Source organism: Nicotiana attenuata, chromosome 1, assembly GCF_001879085.1.
Source record: "Nicotiana attenuata strain UT chromosome 1, NIATTr2, whole genome shotgun sequence".
In the NCBI taxonomy this organism is placed as follows: domain Eukaryota; kingdom Viridiplantae; phylum Streptophyta; class Magnoliopsida; order Solanales; family Solanaceae; genus Nicotiana; species Nicotiana attenuata.
This window is the reverse complement of record NC_031989.1, coordinates 108840962-108865360: the sequence shown is the minus strand read 5'-3', so window position 1 is coordinate 108865360 and position 24399 is coordinate 108840962. Positions and strand designations below refer to the sequence as shown.

General features: G+C 35.6%; 1 protein-coding gene, 1 long non-coding RNA gene and 1 pseudogene across 2 annotated transcripts; 2 read left to right on the top strand and 1 right to left on the bottom strand.

The window, feature by feature from the left end:
* LOC109231865 lies at positions 2998-10476 on the top strand (annotated as a pseudogene).
* LOC109231890 lies at positions 16866-18894 on the top strand. Its single transcript, XR_002068861.1, has 2 exons — positions 16866-18062; positions 18285-18894. It is a non-coding gene; the product is annotated as an uncharacterized LOC109231890 (long non-coding RNA).
* Positions 19385-22309, bottom strand: LOC109231881 (LRR receptor-like serine/threonine-protein kinase GSO2). The gene has a single exon (XM_019397498.1). It carries the CDS (start codon positions 22236-22238, stop codon positions 19638-19640), a length of 2601 nt encoding a protein of 866 aa, XP_019253043.1. The 5' UTR covers positions 22239-22309; the 3' UTR covers positions 19385-19637.

The following is a 24399-nucleotide window of genomic DNA, read 5'->3' as shown; positions in this document are numbered from 1 at the left end:
ATTATGGAAATATTTTCTACAAAGAGCATCAAACTGTGGAGACTTCATTTCAGAATAACAAAACATCCGAGGATAACCAGATTCTTTGAAGTTCACAAATTGTTTTTCTTGGAAAATAGGAAGTACTTCCATAATCCAAACACAAAAGGCAAAAGGAAAGCCAACTATAGTGTAGCTATCCTTCTCTTTATCTTTGTCTTTCTCCTTCTCAATCTCATTCTCATTTGGCTTCAAACAACTCTTTAATGATTTTAATAGCGTCTCATAAGAAAGAGAGCCCCAGTTGAAGGAAAAGCAGAGTGCGTCATCGTCGACAATTTTCATTATCTGATCGGACACATTCCTATTCTTCCGCTTGCCCATCAAAACAGATTCAACAAAATAGATTGTTGCCAACTTCAAAGCATCATCATCGCTGCCAACAAATGATGAAGCTGTACCATGTGGGTGACTAGAAATAAAACTAAACAAATCACCCAACTCAATTCTATCCTTTCCAGGGAAATAGACTCTTAAAAGCCTATTCTCTTTCTCATGTAAAACTTTGATGTCGAGCGATGAATAAGACTTCAAACCAGTAATTATGTGAAATGCGTCAGGGTAAACTTAATTTCACGATCAAATACCTTGAATGTCATTGAATCAGGTTCATTATTTACAATTTCTGAAAGCAATATACAGTGAATAAGTTTACCAGAGAACTTTACACTTTGTAATCGGAAGAAGTTGCCAAAAATACCATCCCTCAATTTCTTCCACTGGCTATTCGACAAAAAACCTTTAATTGTTTCCTTATATTGTAAATCTCCTTTCCAATACACCATAAAATTACGCCAATCATCAAACTCGAACACACGATCTCCTTCCATTATCACACTACAAAAGAAGGAAAAAAAAAACAAAGATTAGGACTTACAGTTAGTTGCAGGGACTTGGTCCTTAACTTCAAGTGTCACATACAAAAGTTAAGGACAAGCAGTCCTTAACTTAAAGTTTAAAGTTCAAAAGTTAAGGACAATAGGTCCTAAACTTCAAATTTCTAGTTCAAAAGTTAAGGACATTTGGTCCTTAACTTCAAGTTTCATGTGCAAAAGTTAAGGACAATCAGTCCTTAACTTTGAGTTCCAACTTCAAAATTTAATGTCGTTTCTTTCTTATATTTCAGGAACACAGTTAACTAAAAATTCATAAACACAGTAAGCTTATGAATTTCTACGACTATTTTTATGAAATATACCTACATAATCAAATATATTGAATCAACCACAAACACATTTCACATTTCAACCCTAAAAATTTCTGAATAACACAATCACACTACATCTCCGACACTGAATCAACATATAATGATCATTTTTTGCAATTTCAAACATACTTCACACGGCATTGAACCCGATTACACATTTAGAAATACAAAAATGCATAAAAAAAAAACACACATTACCAGTAGCGAACGATTCATAGAAGATGGCGGAGAAGATGAAGGAGCAGGAAGATTAACTGAAGATCCTTTGCATGCGAGAGGATGATGAAGAAGCAGAGAATACGCAACTTGCCCTGAAACCCCTCTCAAATTGTTTTCCCTCGACTGAATGAAAAAAAGGGTTTTTGGGCATTTTGGCATTATAAGCGCATGGAAGAAAGGGTAAATGTGTCTTTTTCCTATTTGTAGTGGCTATTTTTGCTGAGCATTGTAATTAGTGGATAAAAATTAAAGACACCTTTAATTAGTGGCTACTACACGCCATTTCGGCCCTAAATCACTTGGCAAAAATGTGCGAGGAATCTCATACCATAACTTTTCTATCACACATAATATAACTTTTCAAATTGTTAGATGAGTATTGATTCTCACAGTAAGCAATAGATTTTAATTGTTTTACGTCAATCAAAGTACTCTTACTTGTAAATATTCGAAAAATATTGGGCACAACCTATCATTTCTCACTTTATTCTCCTAACTCTTACTATAACTTTATTCGCAATTTCTTTTTCCTCTTAATTATTCACTATTCAAAAATATGTTAAGTCGTAAGAAAATGTATTTCTTTTAACATTTTCGGTATGAAAACAGAGATGCTTAAAGAGAAAAGGAAAAAGATTAAAAAAAGAGAAAAACATAAAAATATCAATCTTGTTTGTTTCTCTTTCTATGATACCCAATGATACAACGTAAAACAAACGTCGAAATAATAATGAATGATCTAATATAGTCTACAAAAGAGAAATGTTTTACTATATTGCTCGGACTCTTCGAAAATGTTGTTGTGTGCATGTTAGATCCTTCAAAAGTAATGGATTAGTTTTTGGAGGATCCAATATGGGTAAAATAATATTCTGTAGCTTCCACGCAAAGTAAACTCTACCTATAACACACAATTAATATACCATACTTCTTTATATTATCTAAAAATTGGAAACGAAAGGGCTAGGCTCTTAGGCCAATTCTTTTGCTTAAAAGTGAGACCCAAAATCCAGTTGGCAAAAATATGAGTTGCTGGGTATAGTTGTGTCTCACGCAGAATTAAACTTTTCAAATTATTCGTTGAGGATTGATTCTCATAGTAAGCATTCAGATTTTAGTTGTTTCACGTCAATCAAAATACTCTCACTTTTATATATTCAAAAAATATTGGCCACAGCGTGTCATTTCTCAGTTTATTCTCCTAACTTACTATAACTGTATTTGTTGTTTCTTTTTCCTCTTGGTATTTTTGCTATTCGAAAACATGTTAAATAGTAACAAAATGTATTTTTTTTAAATCTTTTAGGTATGAAACAGAGATGCTTTAGTTCGTGAATCTATTTCTTTTTTAGTTCGTATAACAAAAAAAAAAGATCACTTTTCATATTTGAAAATAATTTATCACTATACAATAATTTATAGTCACACAAAATATATGTTACTCATTTTTTTTTTAAATTTTGTGCCAAGTCAAATATGTTATGTTCACACGATATAAATTGAATAATGTGCTCTTTCTCTACTTTGTGCTACAATAATGTACTAAAACATCACTTTATTTAGAGGCTCAAAGCTGCTTAATACCTACAAGCTGTTGAATACTCAAATTCCACAGTTTTCTCAAATTCATCTTCTCCTTGGTTATCTTCTCTGCTGATCTCCTCTGGCATAAGGTTTTACTGCATTCTTTTTCCTTTCGTTTTCTCGCCTTTCCCATATATCTGGATCTGGTAATTTTAAGTTCCTTTTCGAATCACAATATCTGAGATGACTTTACCTGCATTTTTCTGAGCTGCTTGATTAGTTTCGAACTGTAATTGCTCGACCTCAGTTAACTTTTCCTTGTGTTTACTTTGTGGCTGTGAGTAGAAAATTAAGTTTTAGCTCGGAACTAATTACAATATTTAACAGAGTGTATAACTTTGGATTTCCTTTATTTAGTAACATCTAATTTGGTTATTTCATTTAGGTTTCCGTAGTTTTTGCTCACTCCCCATCAGTATGAGTTTCGGTTGATGGAAACAAAAGTAAGAAGAAAATTGGAAATGAAACTATTACTCGATTCTTTGGCCAAAATGTTAGAGGAATCTCATACTATAACTTTTCAAATTGTTAGATGAGGATTGATTCGAGAGTAAGCAAATAGATTTCAATTGTTTCACGCCAATCAAAGTACTCTCACTTTTAAATATTCGATAAACATTGGGCACAATCTATCATTCCTCACTTTATTCTCCTAACTCTTACTATAACTTTATTCGTAAATTCTTTTTCCTTTTAATATTTTCACTATTCAAAAATATGTTAAATCGTAAGAAAATATTATTTTTGTAACTTTTTTGTATGACACAGAGATGCTTAAAGTAAAAAGGAAAAAGATTGAAAAAGAGTAGAAAATAAAAATATTACTCTAGTCCTTTTCTCTTTCTATGATAGCCAACTATACAAGGCAAAACAAACTTCATAATAGTAATGAATGATCGGATATAGTCTACGTAAGAGAAAATATTTTACTATGTTGCTCACACTCTTCGAAAATGTTGGATCCTCCAAAAGTAGTGGATTAATTTTGGAAGATTCAATGTGGGTAAAATAATGTTTTGGAGTGTCCCCGCAACCTAAATTCTCCCCATAACACACAATTAGTATACCGTACTTCTTTATATTATATAAAAACTGGAAACGAAAAGGCTGGGCTTGTAGACCAATTCCTTTGCTGAAAAGTGAGACTCAAAATCCACTTGGCAAAAATATGAGAGGAATCTCATGCTAACTTTTGTCTGCGAAATAGTTGCGTCTCACGCGGAATAAAACTTTTCAAATTGTAAGATGAGGATTGATTTTCACAGTAATCACGTCAATCAAAATACTCTCACTCAGTTGGTAAAGCATCTCTACCTACGGCCGTTAGGTCCTGGGTTAAGTTCGCGCTGGAGGGGAAGTGTAGATACACTATAGATCCTCCTAACTTGGGAGAGATTTTTTGTTAAAAAAAATACTCTCACTTTTCATTCGAAAAACATTGGGCGCATCCTGTCATTTCTCACTTTATTCTTCTAACTCTTACTATAACTTTATTTGTAATTTCTTTTTCCCTTAATGTTTTCACTATTCAAAAATATGTTAAATCGTAAGAAAATGTATTTTTTTAACCTTTTCAGTATGAAACGGAGATGCTTAAAGAGAAAAAGAAAAAGATTGAAAAAGAGTAGAAAACAAAAATATTACACCCGTCCTTTTCTCTTTCTAAGATAGCCAACTATACAAGGCAAAACAAACGTCTTAATAGTAATGAAAGATTGGATATAGTCTATAGAAGAGGAAATGTCTTACTATGTTGATCGGACTCTTCGAAAATGTCGCTAGGTGCATGTCGGATCCTCCAAAAGTAGCACTGGATTAATTTTTAGAGGATCTAATATTGGTAAAATTATGTTTTGGAGCGTCCCGCAATGTAAATTCTGCCAATAACACACAATTAGTATACCATACTTCTTTATATTATCTAAAAATTAATACGTAAGATAATATTTTCTGCAAAGATTATTTCAAGATAAAGTAATATTTGTTTAAGACACCTAAGGTTATTTAATCCTTATCTACAAAAAAGCTCATACTAGAACCGCTAGTGTGCTCCTTCTATTCTCATGCTCTAATACTTTCTAAAACGCGATATTAAGGAATTCCAAGATTTAGCTGTCTTTTTTACTTGATTGTGTCAAATTATTCTGAAATTCTGTCACTAATAACACTTAGCTACAACATAATGGATAAATTTTTTTAATGATAGTGACTAAACCATTAGTATTTAAAGCCACCATTAATTATTTTCCTACCATTATTTACATCTTCAAAGGGAATATTGCATGAAAATCATTTAAAACCTCACAGAAACTTGAACTTGGAGAAATGATAAGAAAAGGAACATTTCAAGTATGTAGAGCGTAGAGTATCTCATAGGAATTTCAGCAATAATTTAACAGTCATTTAAATTTCCACAATTTCTATAACATTTTTAATGATATGAGAAAAAGGCACACTACAGCACTTTATATCATTTCAGTGCCCCACCATATCCCTTTCTTGCTCTTTGAAAAGAAAGAAGGAGAGAGATATAAGGTCTTCTAAGAGCATTCTTGTTTGCATATTACTCTTAGCATTGAACAGGTAAAACTAAGACTATTTTAAGATAGAAACTTTTTGTGCTATATTCTTGATCATTTTGTGATTTTTTTGTTTTGCTTTGCATCTTTCAGAAATGGAGATTGGCTTAGCAGTTGGAGGTGCATTTCTATCTTCAGCTTTGAATGTTCTCTTTGAAAGGCTTGCTCCTCAAGGTGAGCTGCTCAAGATGTTTCAGAGGCAAAAGCATGATTTTCAACTCTTAAAGAAGCTGAGGCTGACTTTGCTTGGTCTTCAAGCTGTGCTAAGTGATGCAGACAATAAGCAGACATCAAATCGATACGTCAACCAGTGGCTTAATGCTGTGGACAGTGCTGAAAACTTAATGGAAGAAATCAATTATGAAGTTCTGAGAGTTAAGGTGGAAGGTCAGCATCAAAACCATGCAGAAACAAGCAACCGGCAAGTAAGTGACCTCAACTTGTGCTTGAGTGATGAATTTTTTCTTAACATAAAGGAGAAGTTGGAAGGCACCACTAAAACATTGGAGGAGTTGGAAAAGCAAATTGGTAGGCTTGGCCTAAAGGACTATCTTGTTTCTGGTAAACAAGAAACTAGAGTGCCTTCAACATCTTTGGTTGATGAATCTGATATACTTGGTAGGCAGAATGAAATCGCGATTTTGGTTGACCATTTATTGTCTGTTGATGCCGATGGAAAAACGTATAGTGTAATTCCTATTGTTGGAATGGCGGGGGTTGGCAAGACAACACTTGCTAAAGCTGTGTACAATAATGAGAAGGTGAAAGACCATTTCGATTTGACAGCTTGGTTCTGTGTGTCTGAACCATATGATGCTTCTAGAATAACAAAAGGATTACTTGAAACCATCCAACTTGATGGTTGAAAACAATGTTAATCAACTTCAAATCAAATTGAAGGAAAGCTTAAAAGGGAAAAAGTTTCTTATTGTTTTAGATGATGTTTGGAATGACAACTACCTCGAGTGGGTTAACTTGATAAATCCTTTTGCACAAGGAGAAATTGGAAGTAAGATCATTGTGACGACACGTAAGAGAAGTGTTGCCATGACGATGGTTAATAAGAAAAGTGTTGCCGTGACGATGGATACTTTGTATAGTGATGTCTCTTGGTCTTTATTCAAAAGACATGCATTTGACAACATGGATCCTAAGGAACATCTAGAACATGTAGAAGTCGGGAAACAAATCGCAGCTAAGTGCAAAGGTTTGCCCTTAGCACTAAAGACACTTGCTGGTTTGTTACGGTCCAAATCAGAGATTGAAGACTGGAGACGCATTTTGACAAGTGAAATATGGGAGCTGCCAGACAATGGCATATTACCCGCGTTGATGTTGAGCTACAATGATCTTCCCATACATTTGAAGCAATGCTTTTCCTATTGTGCAATATTTCCCAAAGATTATCCATTTGGCAAAGATCAAGTCATTCAACTCTGGATTGCTAATGGTCTCGTGCAACGGTTGCAAAAATATAAAATAATTGAAGATTCGGGCAACCAATACTTTCTCGAGTTACGATCAAGATCATTGTTTGAAAGGGTCCCAATGTCTTCTCAAGGGAACACCGAGAAATTCATAATGCATGACCTTGTCAATGATTTGGCCCAAGTTACATCTTCAAAATTTTGCATCAATTTGGAAGATAACAAAGGATCTGATATATTGGGAAGATGTCGACACCTATCATATTCAATGGGACATGGTGACATTAAAAAGTTGAAACCTCTCTACAAATTGGAGCAGCTGAGGACATTGCTTCCAATCAACAATATGTATAGTCCAAGTCTAAGCAAGAGGGTTTTGCATAATATATTGCCAAGACTAACATCCTTAAGGGCACTCTCATTGTCTGGTTATCATATCAAAGAGTTACCGAATGATTTGTTCATCAAATTAAGGCTCCTAAGATTTTTGGACCTTTCTTGGACCTGGATAAAGCAGTTACCCGATTCCATTTGTGTACTCTATAACTTAGAGACACTTCTTTTATCATCTTGTAAATACCTGGAGGAGTTACCACATCAGACGGAAAAGTTGATAAACTTGCGCCACCTAGATATTAGCGGCACTTATCGCTTGAAGATTCCGCTATATCTGAGCAAGTTGAAAAGCATCCCTATGTTAATGGGAGTTAAATTTTTTATTGGTGGTAGTAGTGGTTCGAGAATGGAAGATTTGGGTGAACTATGCAGCTTGTATGGAACTCTATCAATTCACAGTTGGAAAATGTGGCGGATAGAAGGGAAGCTTTGAAGGCAAACATGAGAGGAAAGGAACATATTGAAAAGTTATCATTGGAGTGGAGTGTAAGTACTGCGGACAGTTCACAAAATGAAAGAGACATACTTGGTGAGCTACATCCAAATCCAAACATAAAAGAACTTGTGATCAACGGATATAGAGGGACAGACTTTCCAAATTGGCTAGCTGATTATTCATTTTCTGAGCTGGTGAAATTGTCTCTAAGCAACTGCAAGGACTGTTATTCCTTGCCAGCATTAGGCCAACTTCCTTCTCTGAAATTCCTTACCATTAAAGGGATGCATCGACTGACAGAGGTGACTGACAAATTCTATGGTAGTTCGTCCTCCAAAAAGCCTTTTAACTGTCTTGAGCGACTTGAGTTTGACGAGATGCTGGAGTGGAAGCAGTGGCACGTACTAGGGAATGGAGAACAGTTTTCTATACTTGAGAAGCTTTCAATTAAAAATTGCCCCAAGTTGATGGGAAAGTTGCCTGAAAATCATTCTTCTCTGACAAGTTTGACAATTTCAAATTGTCCGGAACTCAATCTGGAGACACCTATCCAACTTTCAAGTTTTAAAAAGTTTGAAGTTGAAGGTTCTCCTAAGGTTGGAGTTCCTACACTTGAGGGAATGAGACAGATAGTTGAATTATGTATAATTGATTGTCAGTCTCTTACATCCTTGCCTTTTAGCAGTATGCCAAATACCTTGAAGGAAATAAAGATAAAGCATTGTGGGAAATTGAAATTGGAGGCATCAACTGGAGGAAGTAACATGTTTCTGGAGAACTTGGATCTGAATGAATGTGATTCTATAGATGAGATATCACCAGAGTTGGTCCCACAAGCACGATGTTTGAGTGTAGTTAGTTGCCACGGCCTTACCAGGCTTTTGATTCCCAATGGGACTGAAGATCTCATAATTATTGGATGTGAGAATCTTGAAATACTTTCGGTGGCTCAAACGACGTCGTTGCGTACTTTGAATATTTGGAAATGCGAGAAGCTGAAGTCGCTGCCAGAACATATGCAGGAACTCCTTTCATCTCTTAAGGAACTGAAACTGCGATATTGTCCAGAAATAGAGTCCTTTCCTGAAGGAGGATTGCCCTTCAATTTAGAAGTCCTTAAGATCTGGAATTGCAAGAAACTGGTGAATGGGCGAAAGGAGTGGGGTTTACAGAGACTCCCCTATCTCACAGAGTTACACATCTCCCATGATGGTAGTGACGAAGAGATTCCTGCTGGTGAAAATTGGGAGTTGCCTTGCTCTATTCGAACTCTTTCGATAGGCAATCTGAAAACATTAAGCAGCCAAGTTCTCAAAAGTCTCACCTCTCTTGAATCTCTGTATACTCTTGATTTACCTCGAATAAAGTCACTGTTGGAAGAAGGGCTTCCCTCTTCTCTTTCTGAGCTTATATTATTTTGCCATGATGAGCTCCATTCACTACCGACCAAAGGTCTTCGGCGCCTCACGTCTCTTCAACGTCTAGAGATCATCTCCTGCGATCAACTCAAATCTATTCCAGAATCAGCGCTGCCCTCCTCCCTCTCTGAGCTGACCATCGGGTATTGCCCTAATCTCCAATCTCTTCAAGTGAAAAGAAAGCCTTCCTTCCTCTCTCTGCTGCCTATCTGTAGTTGCGGTAATAATCTCCAACCTCTTCCCGAGTCAGTGCTGCCCTCCTCCCTCTCTAAGCTGGTCATCCGGTCTTGCCCTAAACTCGAATCTCTTCCAGTAAAAGGGATGCCCTCTTCCATCTCTGAACTAGATATTTCTGACTGCCCAATGCTGGAACCACTCCTAGAGTTTGAGAAGGGTTATTACTGGCCAATTATTTCTCATATTCCAACCATAGAGATCGATCATGAATACCTGTGATGATTAAAACGAAGGTGCTCTAACAGAAGTAAGTTATTCTTTTTCTTTTTTTCTTTTCAAGTAGCTTTTTATTTTTCGTTACTTCTCTTTGCCTTTCTGTTATTTCTTTTCCTTTGTCGGAAATCTTGTTGAGCAGTGTGAAGAGGTTATGAAACAGAGGAAGCATCTTCAGATTGGGATGAATTGAATGTTAGTTTGACAAAAAGAAAAAGTGATAAAATCCTTATATTTGCACTGGAACGTTGTAAAATCCTTATATAGCTTAATGTAATATTAATGAACTAGTAATCTGTTACCACACACATATATCTCAGCCATATGTTGATTGTCTTCCGAAATTCATCTTAATTGCAATTCATGTATTCTTGTTATACCTCACTCTTCATCTTACTTGATTGTTTTTAGTGCATGTATTGCTTGAACTTTCATCTCTATAGCAGTTCATATATTCTTGTTCTTTCCCTTTTCAGTGAGTGGAGCAAGGAGGAGGTGGTTTGGAGTAATGCACATGTTCCCTATTGAATGCGAAGCTCTAATATAATTCAAAGGTATACGTGATACAAAGTTTGCCTCCTATCTGTAAAAAAAATAGAAAAGTTTGCTTTCTGATATGACTATCGGATATCAGCTTAACAATTATTTCTATCAGGATTTTGCTAACAAATTGTAGCTCAGTTGGTGAAAGGGATGTCGTGCTGGCATTCTCCATTGACAAGACAATCACCTTGAATGTTGTCTGTCAGCAAAGTGTAAGTGAAGAAAAATCTTCTTGCTCTTTGTGTGGAATTTAACAGTACTACTTGTCTTAGTTTAGAAAATACTGATATTTTCCAATGGCATATTTCCAACAACAGTTAAAAGAACTAATCATTTTCTGTTATCGATTAAATCATCCAGTGCTATCAACTATCAAATTAAAACTGATATTTTGCCTAATTAAAATCGATCCATTTTGTTATAGTCGAGCGGATGCTAGCTCTGTTTATTATTATACAGTTCACCCTTGATTTGCTTTGAGTAAAGTTTTGCTGCATTAACATTCATTTTCTCTATCAAGTTATTCAGCTTAAAAAAATTCACTTGATTGCACTACTTTCAGGTTTTTTTCCAACCTATCATGACAAATCACAAAGCATTGTCTGCCCGAAGGGGAAATATTTTGCTAGAAGTCTGTCAAATTGATCAGTAAGTTTTTGTTCTCATTAAATTGAAAGTTTCACCATGACGAGCTCCATCGGCTGCCAACAGTAGATCTTAGGTGCCTTACTTCGCTTCGATGTCTAGAAATAGCCTCCTGCTATCGATCCCTACGCATCCCAGATATAAGGAAATGTTTTTGGCTGCACTTGAGAAAGAAAAAAAGCTCTGTGAGTATTAATTCTTATGTTGGGCATTTACAGTTTTGCCTAATGACGGGAAAACACTATGTCTTCTTTGAGCATTTATTCTATGCTGATTTTTTTTTTTTTTTTGTGTTTCCTTTTATATCGACAATATTTCCTTTCGTTTAGACTTGGACATGAAAAATACAGATATCTTATTCATGCCAAGAAAGGGCCATATCTTATTAGTTCTTCTGTTTTAGTTGATACATATTACAAAATATGATGCATTCCTAATGCGTTTATTGCACATTCCTGTCTAGATAACTTGGTAGTTTGTTTTGAGGATTTCTCCTTTGCTTTTCTACTAGCTCGGACAAGGTGGGTTGCTCTGATGGTAAGCACCCTCCACTTCCAACCAAGAGGTTGTGAGTTCGAGTCACCCCAAGAGCAAGGTGGGGAGTTCTTGGAACCTTAGGGTAGGGGTAAGGTCTGCGTACACACTACCCTCCCCAGACCCCACTTGTGGGATTATACTGGGTTGTTGTTGTTGTTTTCTACTATCTCGATTTGGCCGTTGATACATTATCATTGTAGAAGTTGCTCAATCATCTGTTCATTGTTCGTAAACTCCAGTCTATGAGGTTGTTTAAGAAGACTGCATCAAGCTTGGAAAGCAAAATATATGGATGGAGATCTCCAAACTCAGTTCTTTTTAATCACATAGCGCTTTGTTCATTTTATCTTTAAGTTTCTAACCACTCGACATTTGATAGGTAATACTGATGAATTTTCTCATTTTCCAAATTACTAGAGCATATTTGAATGGATATTAAATTGTCACCTTCCAACTTCATTTACCTGTTTGTATATTTTTTCCTTTCCCTTTTTGAGTCAACCTCATGTGGCAGCTTAGAACTTGAAAATCAGCATTAATTTGCATCAGATGTTAGGAAACAGAATGGACGTATCATGATGTCGTTGAAACTATGCTAGATCTTGAAATAATTGAGAAGCCTTCAGTTGTTGATTAATCGTTAAACCAGTAACATCAGAGATTAAATGGCAGCTTGGCTCCCTTGATGTTGCTTTGTTCTTCTAGCTTCTTCATCGTAAAAAATTGATTGTGAGCTATGACATATTGAAACTTCTTAGTTGGCAGTAGATTTAGGAATCATTTTCGTAGTCAGATAAAACCATGATTGTTTATTGTGGCCTGCTGGAATAGTAGCACATTATCTGATTGGCTTAGTGTTCTAACATATCCTTTTCTTTTGTTTTCAGTTTGGTTTTTTATGAGTTGTTGAGAAGGGAAACCTGTTGAGATATTTAAGTTACTCTGAGAAGTAACTTTCTATTAGGCCTTTCTGCTCTGGTTACGTTTCGCCAACGGAAAGCAAAAGACGACATAATTTTTGGACTTTCTGTATTGAATAATATTGAAATTCTGGACGTGAACAGTTAGAGCAAATTGTAAATGACTGTAAAATGTACGAGAAACAGGGGAGATTCTGAGGATAGAATGTTAAATGTCAATGAGAAGAGGAAGTAAAGTTTCAATAGTCTCTTATTTTTCTTTCCTCAAGTTGGCCAATTCTATGCCAGTTGCGGTCAAATTCTTAACCTGCTACACTATAGGGTCTGACATTTAAATTATCATCATCCAACTTGTAGCTCAATTTCTAAGAATTAAAAAAATAAAATTATTCTGTAAGGTAAAACACATATGGATACACTACCATACACAAACATGTAATTAAGAGATACCATCATCTCATAAATCACTTCCTACACAATCCGGCGAGTCTTGGGTCTTAATCCGGACATAAAACATGTGCGATTTCTCTATAATCACTATTACTTACATTTTCTTTTAGAACTTTGTGAGACTAGTTTGATAGGGGTACTATCTCGCTTTTGCTTTGTATCTTTCTTCTTGATTTCATGTTGTTCATATTTTTCATATTATTTCTGTGGTCTTACTGATATTGTCTCCTTTTGTCTTTTTGTCTTCTTGAGCCGAGGGTCTTTCCGAAACAACCTATCTACTCCTTCGGGGTAGGGGTAAAGTCTGCGTACACATTACCCTCCCCAGACCCCACTAGTGTGATTTCACCGGGTTGTTGTTGTTGTTGTTACATTTTCTTTTAGCACTCGTAGGCATCACCGTATACTCACAAGTAAGGAGAAGTTGGATACACTGAGAATTGGAAATCCGGTAACTGAATAACAAATAACTGGCATACTTAATAACCATAAACCGCTAGCTGAAAGACTGTATAACTGGTAACTGAGGTAAACCGATAACCATAAGACATGTAACTGCTTATGTACTTTCTGATAAGGTTATTCTCTAATCTGTACTACTATCCATTGCATCCCACTTTTAACATCCTCTCAAGTCTCATATTTACAATCTTGTACTACATAATTATACCCCAATGTGAAATTATCCTCTGTAGGACATAAGGTTTCTCCTCCGCGTCGCTTGGGCATCCAATACGTTTGGAATTCAATTGGAAGAGAAGGTTAACTATTGCTCAAAGCTTCATGGCACGATCTAGAGTAGAATGAAATGAGACAATCCTGGATGTCTTGGTAGTTAACCATTTATATGAGTGGCCGACACACACATATAAAGGAAACTCCACCGGACACGGTTTCATAGACTCCCTAGGACTCTTGAACCTAGTGCTCTGATACCAAGCTTTGTCACGCCCCGAACATGGGCCTGGACGTAACACGGCTCTCGGTTCCTGACTACATGTGATCGAGCGAACCAACTGGCTGGCTGAATCAACACGTGATATCATAACATACTAAATGCGGAAGATAAACTAACACATGCTAATATACTGAAAGTCTGAATGATAAAAATCAAAGTGTGGAAACACTAATACAAGTCTGAGTCATGTCTGTAACCAGCATTGCTTAACACAAAAAGCTTGTGACTCTGTCTAATTGATACTCTAGTCTATGAAGCCTCTAATGAAGTACTGAAAACACTGAATGTCTGAAAACTAAAGACTGTAAGATAATGATCATGCCCCGAACGAACTGGGGATCACCAAATAGCTGATACGTGAATCCTAGCGTTCTGAATCGTCAACCTGTAAATCATTACCTGCATCATGAGATGCAAACCCCGAGCAAAAGGGATGTAAGTAAATTTGAATTGCACTAGTATGTAAAGCAACTAAAAGAAAGAATTATAAATGTTAGAAACTGAAACTAAGCTGATAACTGAAAATTGATAATTGATAACTGAAATGATAACCTAAGTTGCACGGACTCTTCAATTTTGGTGTCGTCCCCGTCCCGATACGAGACTTGGACGGGTGTTGGAGCGGAAAACATCCCGGATACGGTCAACCAACTTCGGACACTTTGACCGGAGTCCATCGACAAATTTGGGAGAAAAAATGAGATTTTGATTTCTCAAAATCAAAAATGAAACAGATTTAAGTTATGGAAAATGGCATACCTTCAATGTTGTAGTATTTTTGTCTCATATTTCCTGCTTTGTGTGTCGGAGAAATCAAAAATTCGAAGTGTCATGTTCTGATTTTGTACTTCATGTAGACCTAGCAGATGTAGATGGAACTTTGCCTTGAATTGCTTTCTTTTTCTCTTACAATATATAGGGGTAATTTCTAAATTAATTATTAGCATGTTGATTTTTTGCTAAATAATTTATATATTTTAATCGCGTAAAATTAATTTATACGAAATTGTTTGCTAGTTGTACAAATTTATTGTAACTTAGTAGTATTGTATAATTTTCAAATATGTAAATTTACGATATTTTTATAGCTCTATTTTTTATTATTTTGAATTTTTTTAGCCGTATCCCCGCACCCGTATCCATATTCAGATTCGCACCCCTAAATTTTAAAATTTAGATTTTGCCAAATCCGATACTCGGAACCGTTCCCGTATCGGATACCCGCACCCGAGTCCGAGCAACTTGGATGATAACTATTGAAACTGAAGCTTAAATGATAATTGATAAGTGAAATGATAACTGATAACTGAAATGATAACTAATAATTGAATTGAACAAAGGAAGTAAGGATATGAATACTCACTCTTCTGAATGATGAACATCCTGTTTATCTGAATAAGCTACGGCCTCGGGCCCAATATATATGTGCACAAGCTATGGCCTCAGGCCCAAGGATACGTATGCATAACTACGGCCTCAGGCCCAAAAATGCATAAAGCATAAACTACAGCCTCAGGCCCAAACGTGCATAAAGCATAAACTACAGCCTCAGGCCCAAACGTGCATAAATCATAGAAACTACGGCCTCAGGCCCAAATACAGGTTTTCAACATTCAGGAACTGAGAATCACACTGAAATACATAATACTGAAAAACTGAATCGTAATGAGTTACACGATACTCGAATGCTAAATAGAACTGGACTGAGACATGTATTCATGAATTGATTATGAAAGCTGAAACTTCAACTGTTTATGACATGTTGAGTAATCTAGACTAAGACTCATGGGCATCAAATCCAAGTCTATATTAATTATTTCACAACGTTTAGAATGAAAGTCATGAATGGGTTATGAAGCTAGAGAATAGAAGTTCTACGAATATTCATGGAACTAAGACATAATTACTTTCTGAGGAAACTAGTAATAGTCATAATGAATGAGACGTAGGGAGAATCACAGACATTCCCAAACGTAAAGAGAGTTGGCCTCACATACCTCAATTTCGCCTCTTAGTGCTACTACAGTGATCCACAATACTAAGAACCTTCAATCTACAATAGCAATATCCAATGGAACCAATATTAGTAATAAATTCCATAACTTAAGCCATTTAGGCATATTATCAAACACCTTGTAGGCATAAATCTCTACATCTCATCACCATATAATTAGTTCATCCAACTACCATCATTCATCAATAATTTATTCCACCATCATGATTAACCAATTTATAACTTCCAACATCACATATATGACCATCCATCCACACCCAACCAACAAAATTCCATCAATTAATCATCTTTCAATCTCTACAATAATTATGTAATTAATTAGGGAACTTATGGCTTCCAATCACCATACAAAGAGTTCCAATACTTGTTCATACTCATATTCCCTTAATAAATTCATACATTTAAGTCTAAGGGTGTAGGATTACCTTTTTTGAAAGAAATCTTGCAAAACCCTCCTTTGAGTTCTTGAAGAAATCTCTTGAGGATCTAAGTATTTTATGTGTAGATTTCATCAATATTAGTGTATAAATTATGGAATTTCACACCAAGATAATGGGGATTGCTTATCTTGAAGATGGGAGGGGTTGGAGGTCTTGAGCAAGTGGAGGAAAACCTTAAAAGTCGTCCTAAAGAAATGGGGGAAGATGGACCCCGAAATTGTGTTTATAAGCCCAGATTTCGGACGCGGACGTGGGTGCTTCGCATCCGAGCAGTCCTCCGCTCAGGAGCTCGGATGCTATGGCAGCACTTCACTGCCAGCCCCTCTTTTCGGACGCGGCCTCGGATGCTTCGCATCCACGCAGTCCTCCGCCAGCCTTTGGTAATTTGGTCATAATTTCTTGTAGGAAAGTCCAAATGACGAACGGTTTGATGCGTTTGAAACTAAACTCAAAGACCTTTCATTTGATAGGTTGTTCATAACCTAAAGCCTTATATATTTGTAGATATTCTCGTCCAAAGTGTGGTCTTGTGCGTACTCATTTGGAATTTTAGTCTATCATGTAATTTTCCAACTTGGCTTAGACTTAGGTCTCTCCTTGGACCCCAAATCACTTATGATATGCCTCGTACACTTATTATCATAACCAATTGATAACCATCATATTAATACTCATTTAATCCATCCACAACTGAATCAACTGTGATCAACTGCGAGTTGATCTGTCATCAGAATGTAAGTGAACAATCATACTTCTCTTTTTGCGTGTAATTTGCCAGCATTTGTCTTTAATCAGTCAGTGAATAGGGATAGTCCAACTAAAGATGTAGCTCAGATTTACACTAAAGTATATTACATATTTTATGAAACTTGATTTGCTCCGAGAAATTCTTTCATTACTGTGGATTAATCAACATAGATTTGAATTATGTTTTTCTCATCGTCAAAAGCATAGATTTATGTTGTATTCCCAGTGATCTGCAGATATGTTTAGTATTGTTAAGTTTTATATTCGTGTTACTAGACCATCTTATAAAAGGCAACAGAAATTTTTAATTTTTTATGTATGTTATGAGAATTATCGTCTCTGGAATGGATTTACAGCTTTCTCTGCTCTATTTTGAGAATGATTTGCAACCATACAAAGTCATTTCCTCATGGAAGGTTCTTTCAGTTTTTAGCTGAAGTTTGGGCTCTCTATTAATTGTAGTATTCAATGGCCGGAAATGAGTCCTTTGCTGCTAGTAGCAAAGAGAGATTGCTCGCATGGGTTGATAATGACCTCATCTAGCGAGCAAGATCACTGCTGGTACTATCAAGTTTAGTGATTCTCCAAATAATGGTGCCTATTAATTTTCAGGCTTCTCTTTCCTTGTTCATTAGCAAAATAATTAAATATCATCTCAAAAAGAAGTTTCATCTCAAAGGCGTGCATTTTATTCTTCTTGAAATGTAGAGAAAGGAAATTGATACAACCTCTTAGAAGGGAAAAGTTTTGATGGTCTCTTTGCTCAAATTAAGAAGAGAAAAGCTGTTGGACATTTAGTAAACATTTATTCCGCCGTTGAAGCATCAATGTTGTTCTCAGGTTGAACATTGCCTTCATACTTTCAGTGCTTGCTCTACACTAAATCAGTGGCAGTATCTTTGGTCATTTTTTTTCCATCATTTGTCCGGCTACTTCCAATTCTATTTTTGTATAATGAATTCTAATTGTAGACTGCTCTCCACTGACACTATGTTCAACTTCAGCAGCCGAGCATTATGTTATTCTGCGGACATGCTATGCACCTAACTAGTTGTAAGTTAGACCTTCTCTACTCTGTTTCTATGTTTTGGCCTATAGAAAGTTAAAGACAGATGCAGTAACTATTCGACGTCTGTGTTGAAAATTTTGATTTGTCGGATTTGCTGTTGGATTTTTGTGTTAAATCAAACTTGTCAGAGAGAATGTTTCCCTAAACATGATAGCTGAATATTGTGTTACAGATTGCATTATATGATAATTTCTTCACCTTCACAGGCATGCGTGGAACTTTTGGTAGCACTATTACAAGCTTTAAGTCAACAAAAGCAAGCAAAGTGCAATTTCCAGCTTTGGATGGACAGTGTACTTCACTTGCTGCCCTTCATCCCTGGCGAGGGTGTCAACCCGCCCCACACTTACCCTCGTGCATCCGAGCTATTATTAGTAGTGCTGGGCAGTCTAGAAGTTGGATTGTTAGATAGTAGTAACAAGCTCTATACTTAGACTCTAAAAGTTTGTGTGCATTATCAGTACAGTACTGATTGGAATAAATCAGCTACAGTTGTTTCTGCATTTGGTAGTGCAAATGCAGGAACCATTTCACATCTAACAGCTCTGTTTACTACTTGTGTCGATGATCAGATTCTCGCGAAGTCATTCAAGTCTGATCATAACTGAACATATTATTGACTTTTTAGGAAAGGATAGAGCAGATAACTATCCAAAGTTTTAGAAAATAAGTATACTTCCGTTGCCGGGATTTTGGCAGCAATTCAGGAATTTGTTTTCAGCATTCATATGAAAAGATATCACCCAGAGCTTAGTTTTGTTTAGTTTTGTATCTATGTTATGAGAAATATCGTCTCTAGAATGGATTTACAGCTAAGTAAGAACAACTTTTCTATTTTTTAGGAATTTGATAATAGTACAAGGTTCAATTGATTGCTTTCTCTGCTCAACAATACAAAATTATTTCCTCATGAAATGTTGTTTCAGTTTTTAGGTGAAGTTTGCGCTCTCTATTAATTAAGTACTCAATGGCTGGAAATTAGTCATTTGCTAATAGTAGCAAAAGAGAGATTGGAACACAGGGATTATTTATTTTCTAATCTTCTATTATCTTTTTTATAGGCAACAGCTAAACAATTCATCAACCTTTTGATCTGTTGGCAGTGCACATAGTTGAAAGGATATTAACTTTGCAATTTTCTAAGGTACACAAACATAAATCAGAAAACACTAGTTAAGAACTTTGCAATTTTTAACAAGTTTACATTTGTTTTGTTTCGTTAAATAGTCATATGCGAACACTCATAATTTGCGAACAATTATCTACTATAACTAGGGAGATTCAAACAAATTGCCTAAACAAAATATCAACTACAAACAGTCTTTTATTATTTATTGAAGGAAAAGTAAGCATAGAATAAGACTTTTGAGAATAACAATCTCCTCAATCATATCCATCCCCATATTTGTATCTTTACACACATGGATTCCCAACAACTATCTAAAAAACGATAATAGGCATGTCTCCATGATCTCTTGAAAAGCAAACAAGAACATACTCCCCAAAAGCTAAGACCAAATCCTATTGACATTGCAATGTAGAGCCAATTCAGTTCATCTTCAATCACTCTCATCTTTTTCAGTATCAACATTAGGATTTTGACCACCTGAACTGCAGTTCGCCAAGAGTGGAAGCCCGCAAAGCTCATTTCCCTGGAAACTCGAGGAATTAAAGCTTTGAAGTTGAGTGCCCACTGGTATTTTTCCTGACAAATTGTTATAAGACAGATTCAGGAAGCTCAAAGTTGACAAACTCGATAAGCTTTGCGGGATTTGACCAGAAAGTTGATTTTCTGAAAGATCAAGGGATTCGAGCACTTTCATGTCGCCAATGCCATTCGGGATCCTACCGGTCAGATGGTTTTTTGAGAAATTACAGAATATCAATCCTACAATACTGGTAAAACTTATGGGAATATCTCCAGAGAAATTATTGTTAGACATATCCATGCTTGTAACCAATGCCAATGTTTTATCATACCGGTAAATATTGCCTTTAGTTGTCACCATTGCGCTTTCTCTCACATGTTGTCCAGCTACCTCACCAAAATACTCAATATCAGCTTCCCCCAACTTACTTTCGGCGACCATTGCTGTTAAATTGCTAATACACCTTGGTATGGTTCCAAAGAAACTATTGTTTGCAAGGTCTAAGATTTGAAGATCTTTGAGGTGACAAATTTCTGGAGGCAATTTACCATAGAATCTGTTTGAGCTAAGGCTGAGGATTATCAAATCTGAAAACTTCATTCCTAACCATGGTGGTAGTTGTCCAACGAATTCGTTCTCAGCTAAATCAATTTTCAGCAACTTTGTACAGTTTGCCAAAGGTAATGGACCAGTAAGTCTATTTCTTCGGATGTCCAAAGATTTCAAATTACTTAAGACCTCTATGGATCTTGGTATGCCTCCAATCAAGTTATTGTCCTTCAAGATTAAAACTTCCAACCCTGGCCAGTTCATCAAACAATCAGGAATTTCTCCTGACAAATTATTTCCCTCGAGGTTTAAGACCTCCAATTTGTAGGATATGTTCTTACTTGTTTCACACAAGAAGTGAGATAAACCTCCCGAAAAGAAATTGTTTGAGAGGTCTAGCTTCATTACATTGGGTGAAACCTGAGGTAGCGGACCACTGAAATTGTTGGAACCCAATAACATTAACCAATAAGGTGTTGAGAAGGTTGGAACCTTACCAACAAATTGGTTTTGAGAAAGATCCAGAGCAAAATTTTGAGAAGGTAAGTTCCAAAACCAATTCGGAACCTCACCATGTATTCCACCATTTGATATGTCCAGATACTCTATATTCTTTTGAGTTTGGAGCCACATGGGAAATAGAGGACCTATATTCCAGCCGCCTATTTCAATATGTATTGCTTGAAAAGGTGGAATCCAGTTTTGACTCACTTTTAAAGTCACATTATTGTTAGATGCAAAGAAATACCTTAATTGTGTCCAGTTGGTGAAATGGCTTTCTGTTACAACACCTTTTAACCTATTGTTAGAGATGTCAATAAGTTCTAGCATTGGGAGGCCAAGACTTTCTGGGAGAGTTCCAGTCAGTTTATTGTTTCCTAGATATAATTCCGACAAAGAAGAACTATTTCTCAATCCCGCCGGAAGGAAATTACTCCTACTGTTGAACAATTCAAATACTTCTCCCTCGAATAGATTTTCTGAGAGACCAAGCGAACGTAATTTCGATAACTTTCCAATTACATTCGGTAATTTTCCAGAAAGCATATTTTTAGAAAGGTAAATATAAGTTATTGAGCTCAAATTTGAAATCGCATTTGAAACCACTCCCTCAATTTTGTTTTCACCAAGATCAAGTGACTCAAAATCTTTGCATCGATATAACCAATTCGGGATAGTGGAGTTGAGCTTGTTGTATGCAAGATCAAGATTTCTAAGTTTTGTTACGTTTCCGGCCTCACTCGGCATCGCACCTTCAATACCACTAGAACGAAGCTCAAGATGTTCAAGATTATTAAGATCAAACAACCATCTAGGTAAAAGACAATTAAAAGAGTTGAAACTTGCCTTGAAGCTCGTGAGAGAAGTAAAGTTAATGGGACCTTCAGGAAAAGCGCCAATTAAATTACTATAACTCAAATCTAGAGAAACAAGGCTAGGGAGATTGAAAACCCATTTGGGAATAGAAGAACTAAAGTTATTCCAAGAAAGATCGAGTGTTTCAAGTGAAGAAAAATTATGATGACGTAGAGGTGGTATATGATGAAGACCACAATGCAATAAACGAAGATCGACAAGAGAAGGAAGCATGTTAATAACCTGTAGCCAGTTAGTTGCTTTGCTAAGATCCACACTAATAATCTCCAAATTCTCAAGATTTGTAAGACTTGGCAGCCACTCAAAGTTATTGATCCTTAGATCATAGCTTGTTGTTGCGTGCCAAACTCTACTGCCTATGTGAAGCTCAATCACATGACGGGTCAGATTGTGGCAGACAACTCCTTCCCATTCACAACAGTCTTTTCCAACAATCCAAGAGGAGAGAAAATTTGTGGGATCATATACTTCTTTCTTTAGACTCTCCAACGCTTGTTGCTCATTTTCTCTGCAAAAGCCAATACAAACAGTAAACTTGGTGTTTGTCAAAATGAAAAAACAGAATGTTATTGCTAACACCTTCATGATGTGCAAAGGTTTAGACTAGGAACTGAAAACTATGTATTAAATAGTTTTTTGCTTGTAGATTGTTATTAGGCCAGGCATACGTATATATAGCATTTAGAACTATAGTTGAAGAATACATTGTCTAGAAAGATATTGACCGTAAAATTCGAAGACTTGTTGATTTTAAATTAATTTGTCCTTTTCAAAACTATTCAAAAGAATATAATTGACGGACCTCAATTTCTTGCTAAGTCAAGTCTTCTCCAGAGTACAACTTTATTAAGTGTCCTTGTTTGGGGCTATTTAACACCGTCTCAATTGATGAATTGAAAACAGCTTTTAGCTCCTTTTAGTTTGTAGTGATCATTTTATATATTCATTAATTGGAGGAAAAATTAACCTTTTTTTAGTAAATAAAATTACCCATACTTGGAGGTAATTCTTTAGTTAATTCAATGAAAAATAATGATTTCTCAACTCTAAAGAGATCAAAACGTAAAATATTTTCGAACCATCAGATTAGCCAAAAATAAATGCCTCAATTTTTGGATAAAATGTATTATAAAAGGTACTCCATCAGTGTCCAAAAACAATCTTTTGAAATTTCCAACAAGAAGATGACAGCGTTGGAAAAATTTGAAGTATCAAATGTGTGTGAAACGACTGTCACATCAACGACGAAAATAAATTCCTCCGACTGAAAAAAGGGTTTAATAGAGTAAAAAGAAAACTATATGACATATAGTGGTCTATTGTCATACATCTTATAATGAAAAAAGTTATCACATAAATTAAAACAAAGATAATATACTAGTAATTTTCCTTGTTCATTAAATAGTCTTGGTAGAACAAGTCTTTCTACAAAGTCTTCTTTGCCCATTGTGCCCTTTTTTTCACGTACCAATGACTTGCTTCTATTCACTTAAACCCCTATTTTCGGGTAGAAGAATTTTCCTTCACTGTCTCACACTTTTGATGCGCTAAACCTCAAAGATTTGGGACCAAAAACAGTTAGTGATAATCATTGAATAAGTTTCATCGGGTTGAAGTGGATTAAAAGCGCGGAATGTATTCGCACCATCACAGTCTTTCTAAGTTGTATATAGCTTCCTTTTAGATACTTCAATTGTCTAATTTATACAATTCATCATTATTAAACTTAACATGATCAGTTACGCACAAATATCCAAATTGTAAACAATATTTAAATAGCAGCATGAAAGTATTCCCTTTTGTGCAAATTTCCCCCTTCTATTTGTCTAGTAGATCCAACATGGAGAAAAGGTCTTCTAACATCTATTTTATATGAAGTTAATGATAAATATATTTATCAATTTATTATCTATTTGATTTTTATCTCTTTTCTTTTCTTTATTATGAAAGGACAATAATTGGTGAATCTAGTAGATAGTTTTCATTTCATCAAGGTGTACTCCATTATGAAGTCTTCGTCTTTGTTTTTTTCTTCTTAATACTTGACAGGACATTAGGAAGTCTTTCTACTAGATTCACCAATTATTTGCCGTTAATGGTGTTTTTTTTATCTCTTTTCTTTTCTTCGTTTGAAAGCTTGTGTTTGATTTGATGAAAGAATTTTTTGATTGGAAATTGGTTGGTGAATATAAAACAGTTAAGAGAGTTGTAAGAAAAATAACTTTTGTCCATAAGCGAGGGAAGTTATTTACCCCCAAATAATGAAAATTATTTCCCTGCAAAATATTTTTGTCATTGAAAATAATTTTTTAAGTAATAACTGCAGTCATATCAAACACGCTCTTATGGATCTAGCAGTCAAAATATGGTTTTTGGGGGTGGAATTTGTGGCGTCAACCCATCGGGTTTATCGTTTTTCTAATTTCTTCTCTAGCCGAGTGTGAAAGATTACCTTTTGATTTACCAGAAGCAGAAGAAGAATTAGTAGCAGGGTATCAAACCGAATATTCAGGTATCAAATTTGGTTTATTTTACATTGCTTCATATCTGAATCTACTAGTTTCTTCATTATTTGTAACAGTTCTTTACTTGGGAGGTTGGAATCTTTCTATTCCGTACATATTTGTTCCTGAGCTATTTGGCATAAATAAAAGGGGTAAAGTCTTTGGAATTCCAAATAGGACCATGATAAAGTTATGGATATTTCTTGACTTTGAAAAATATTACTTCCTTTGTTCTCTTTTAG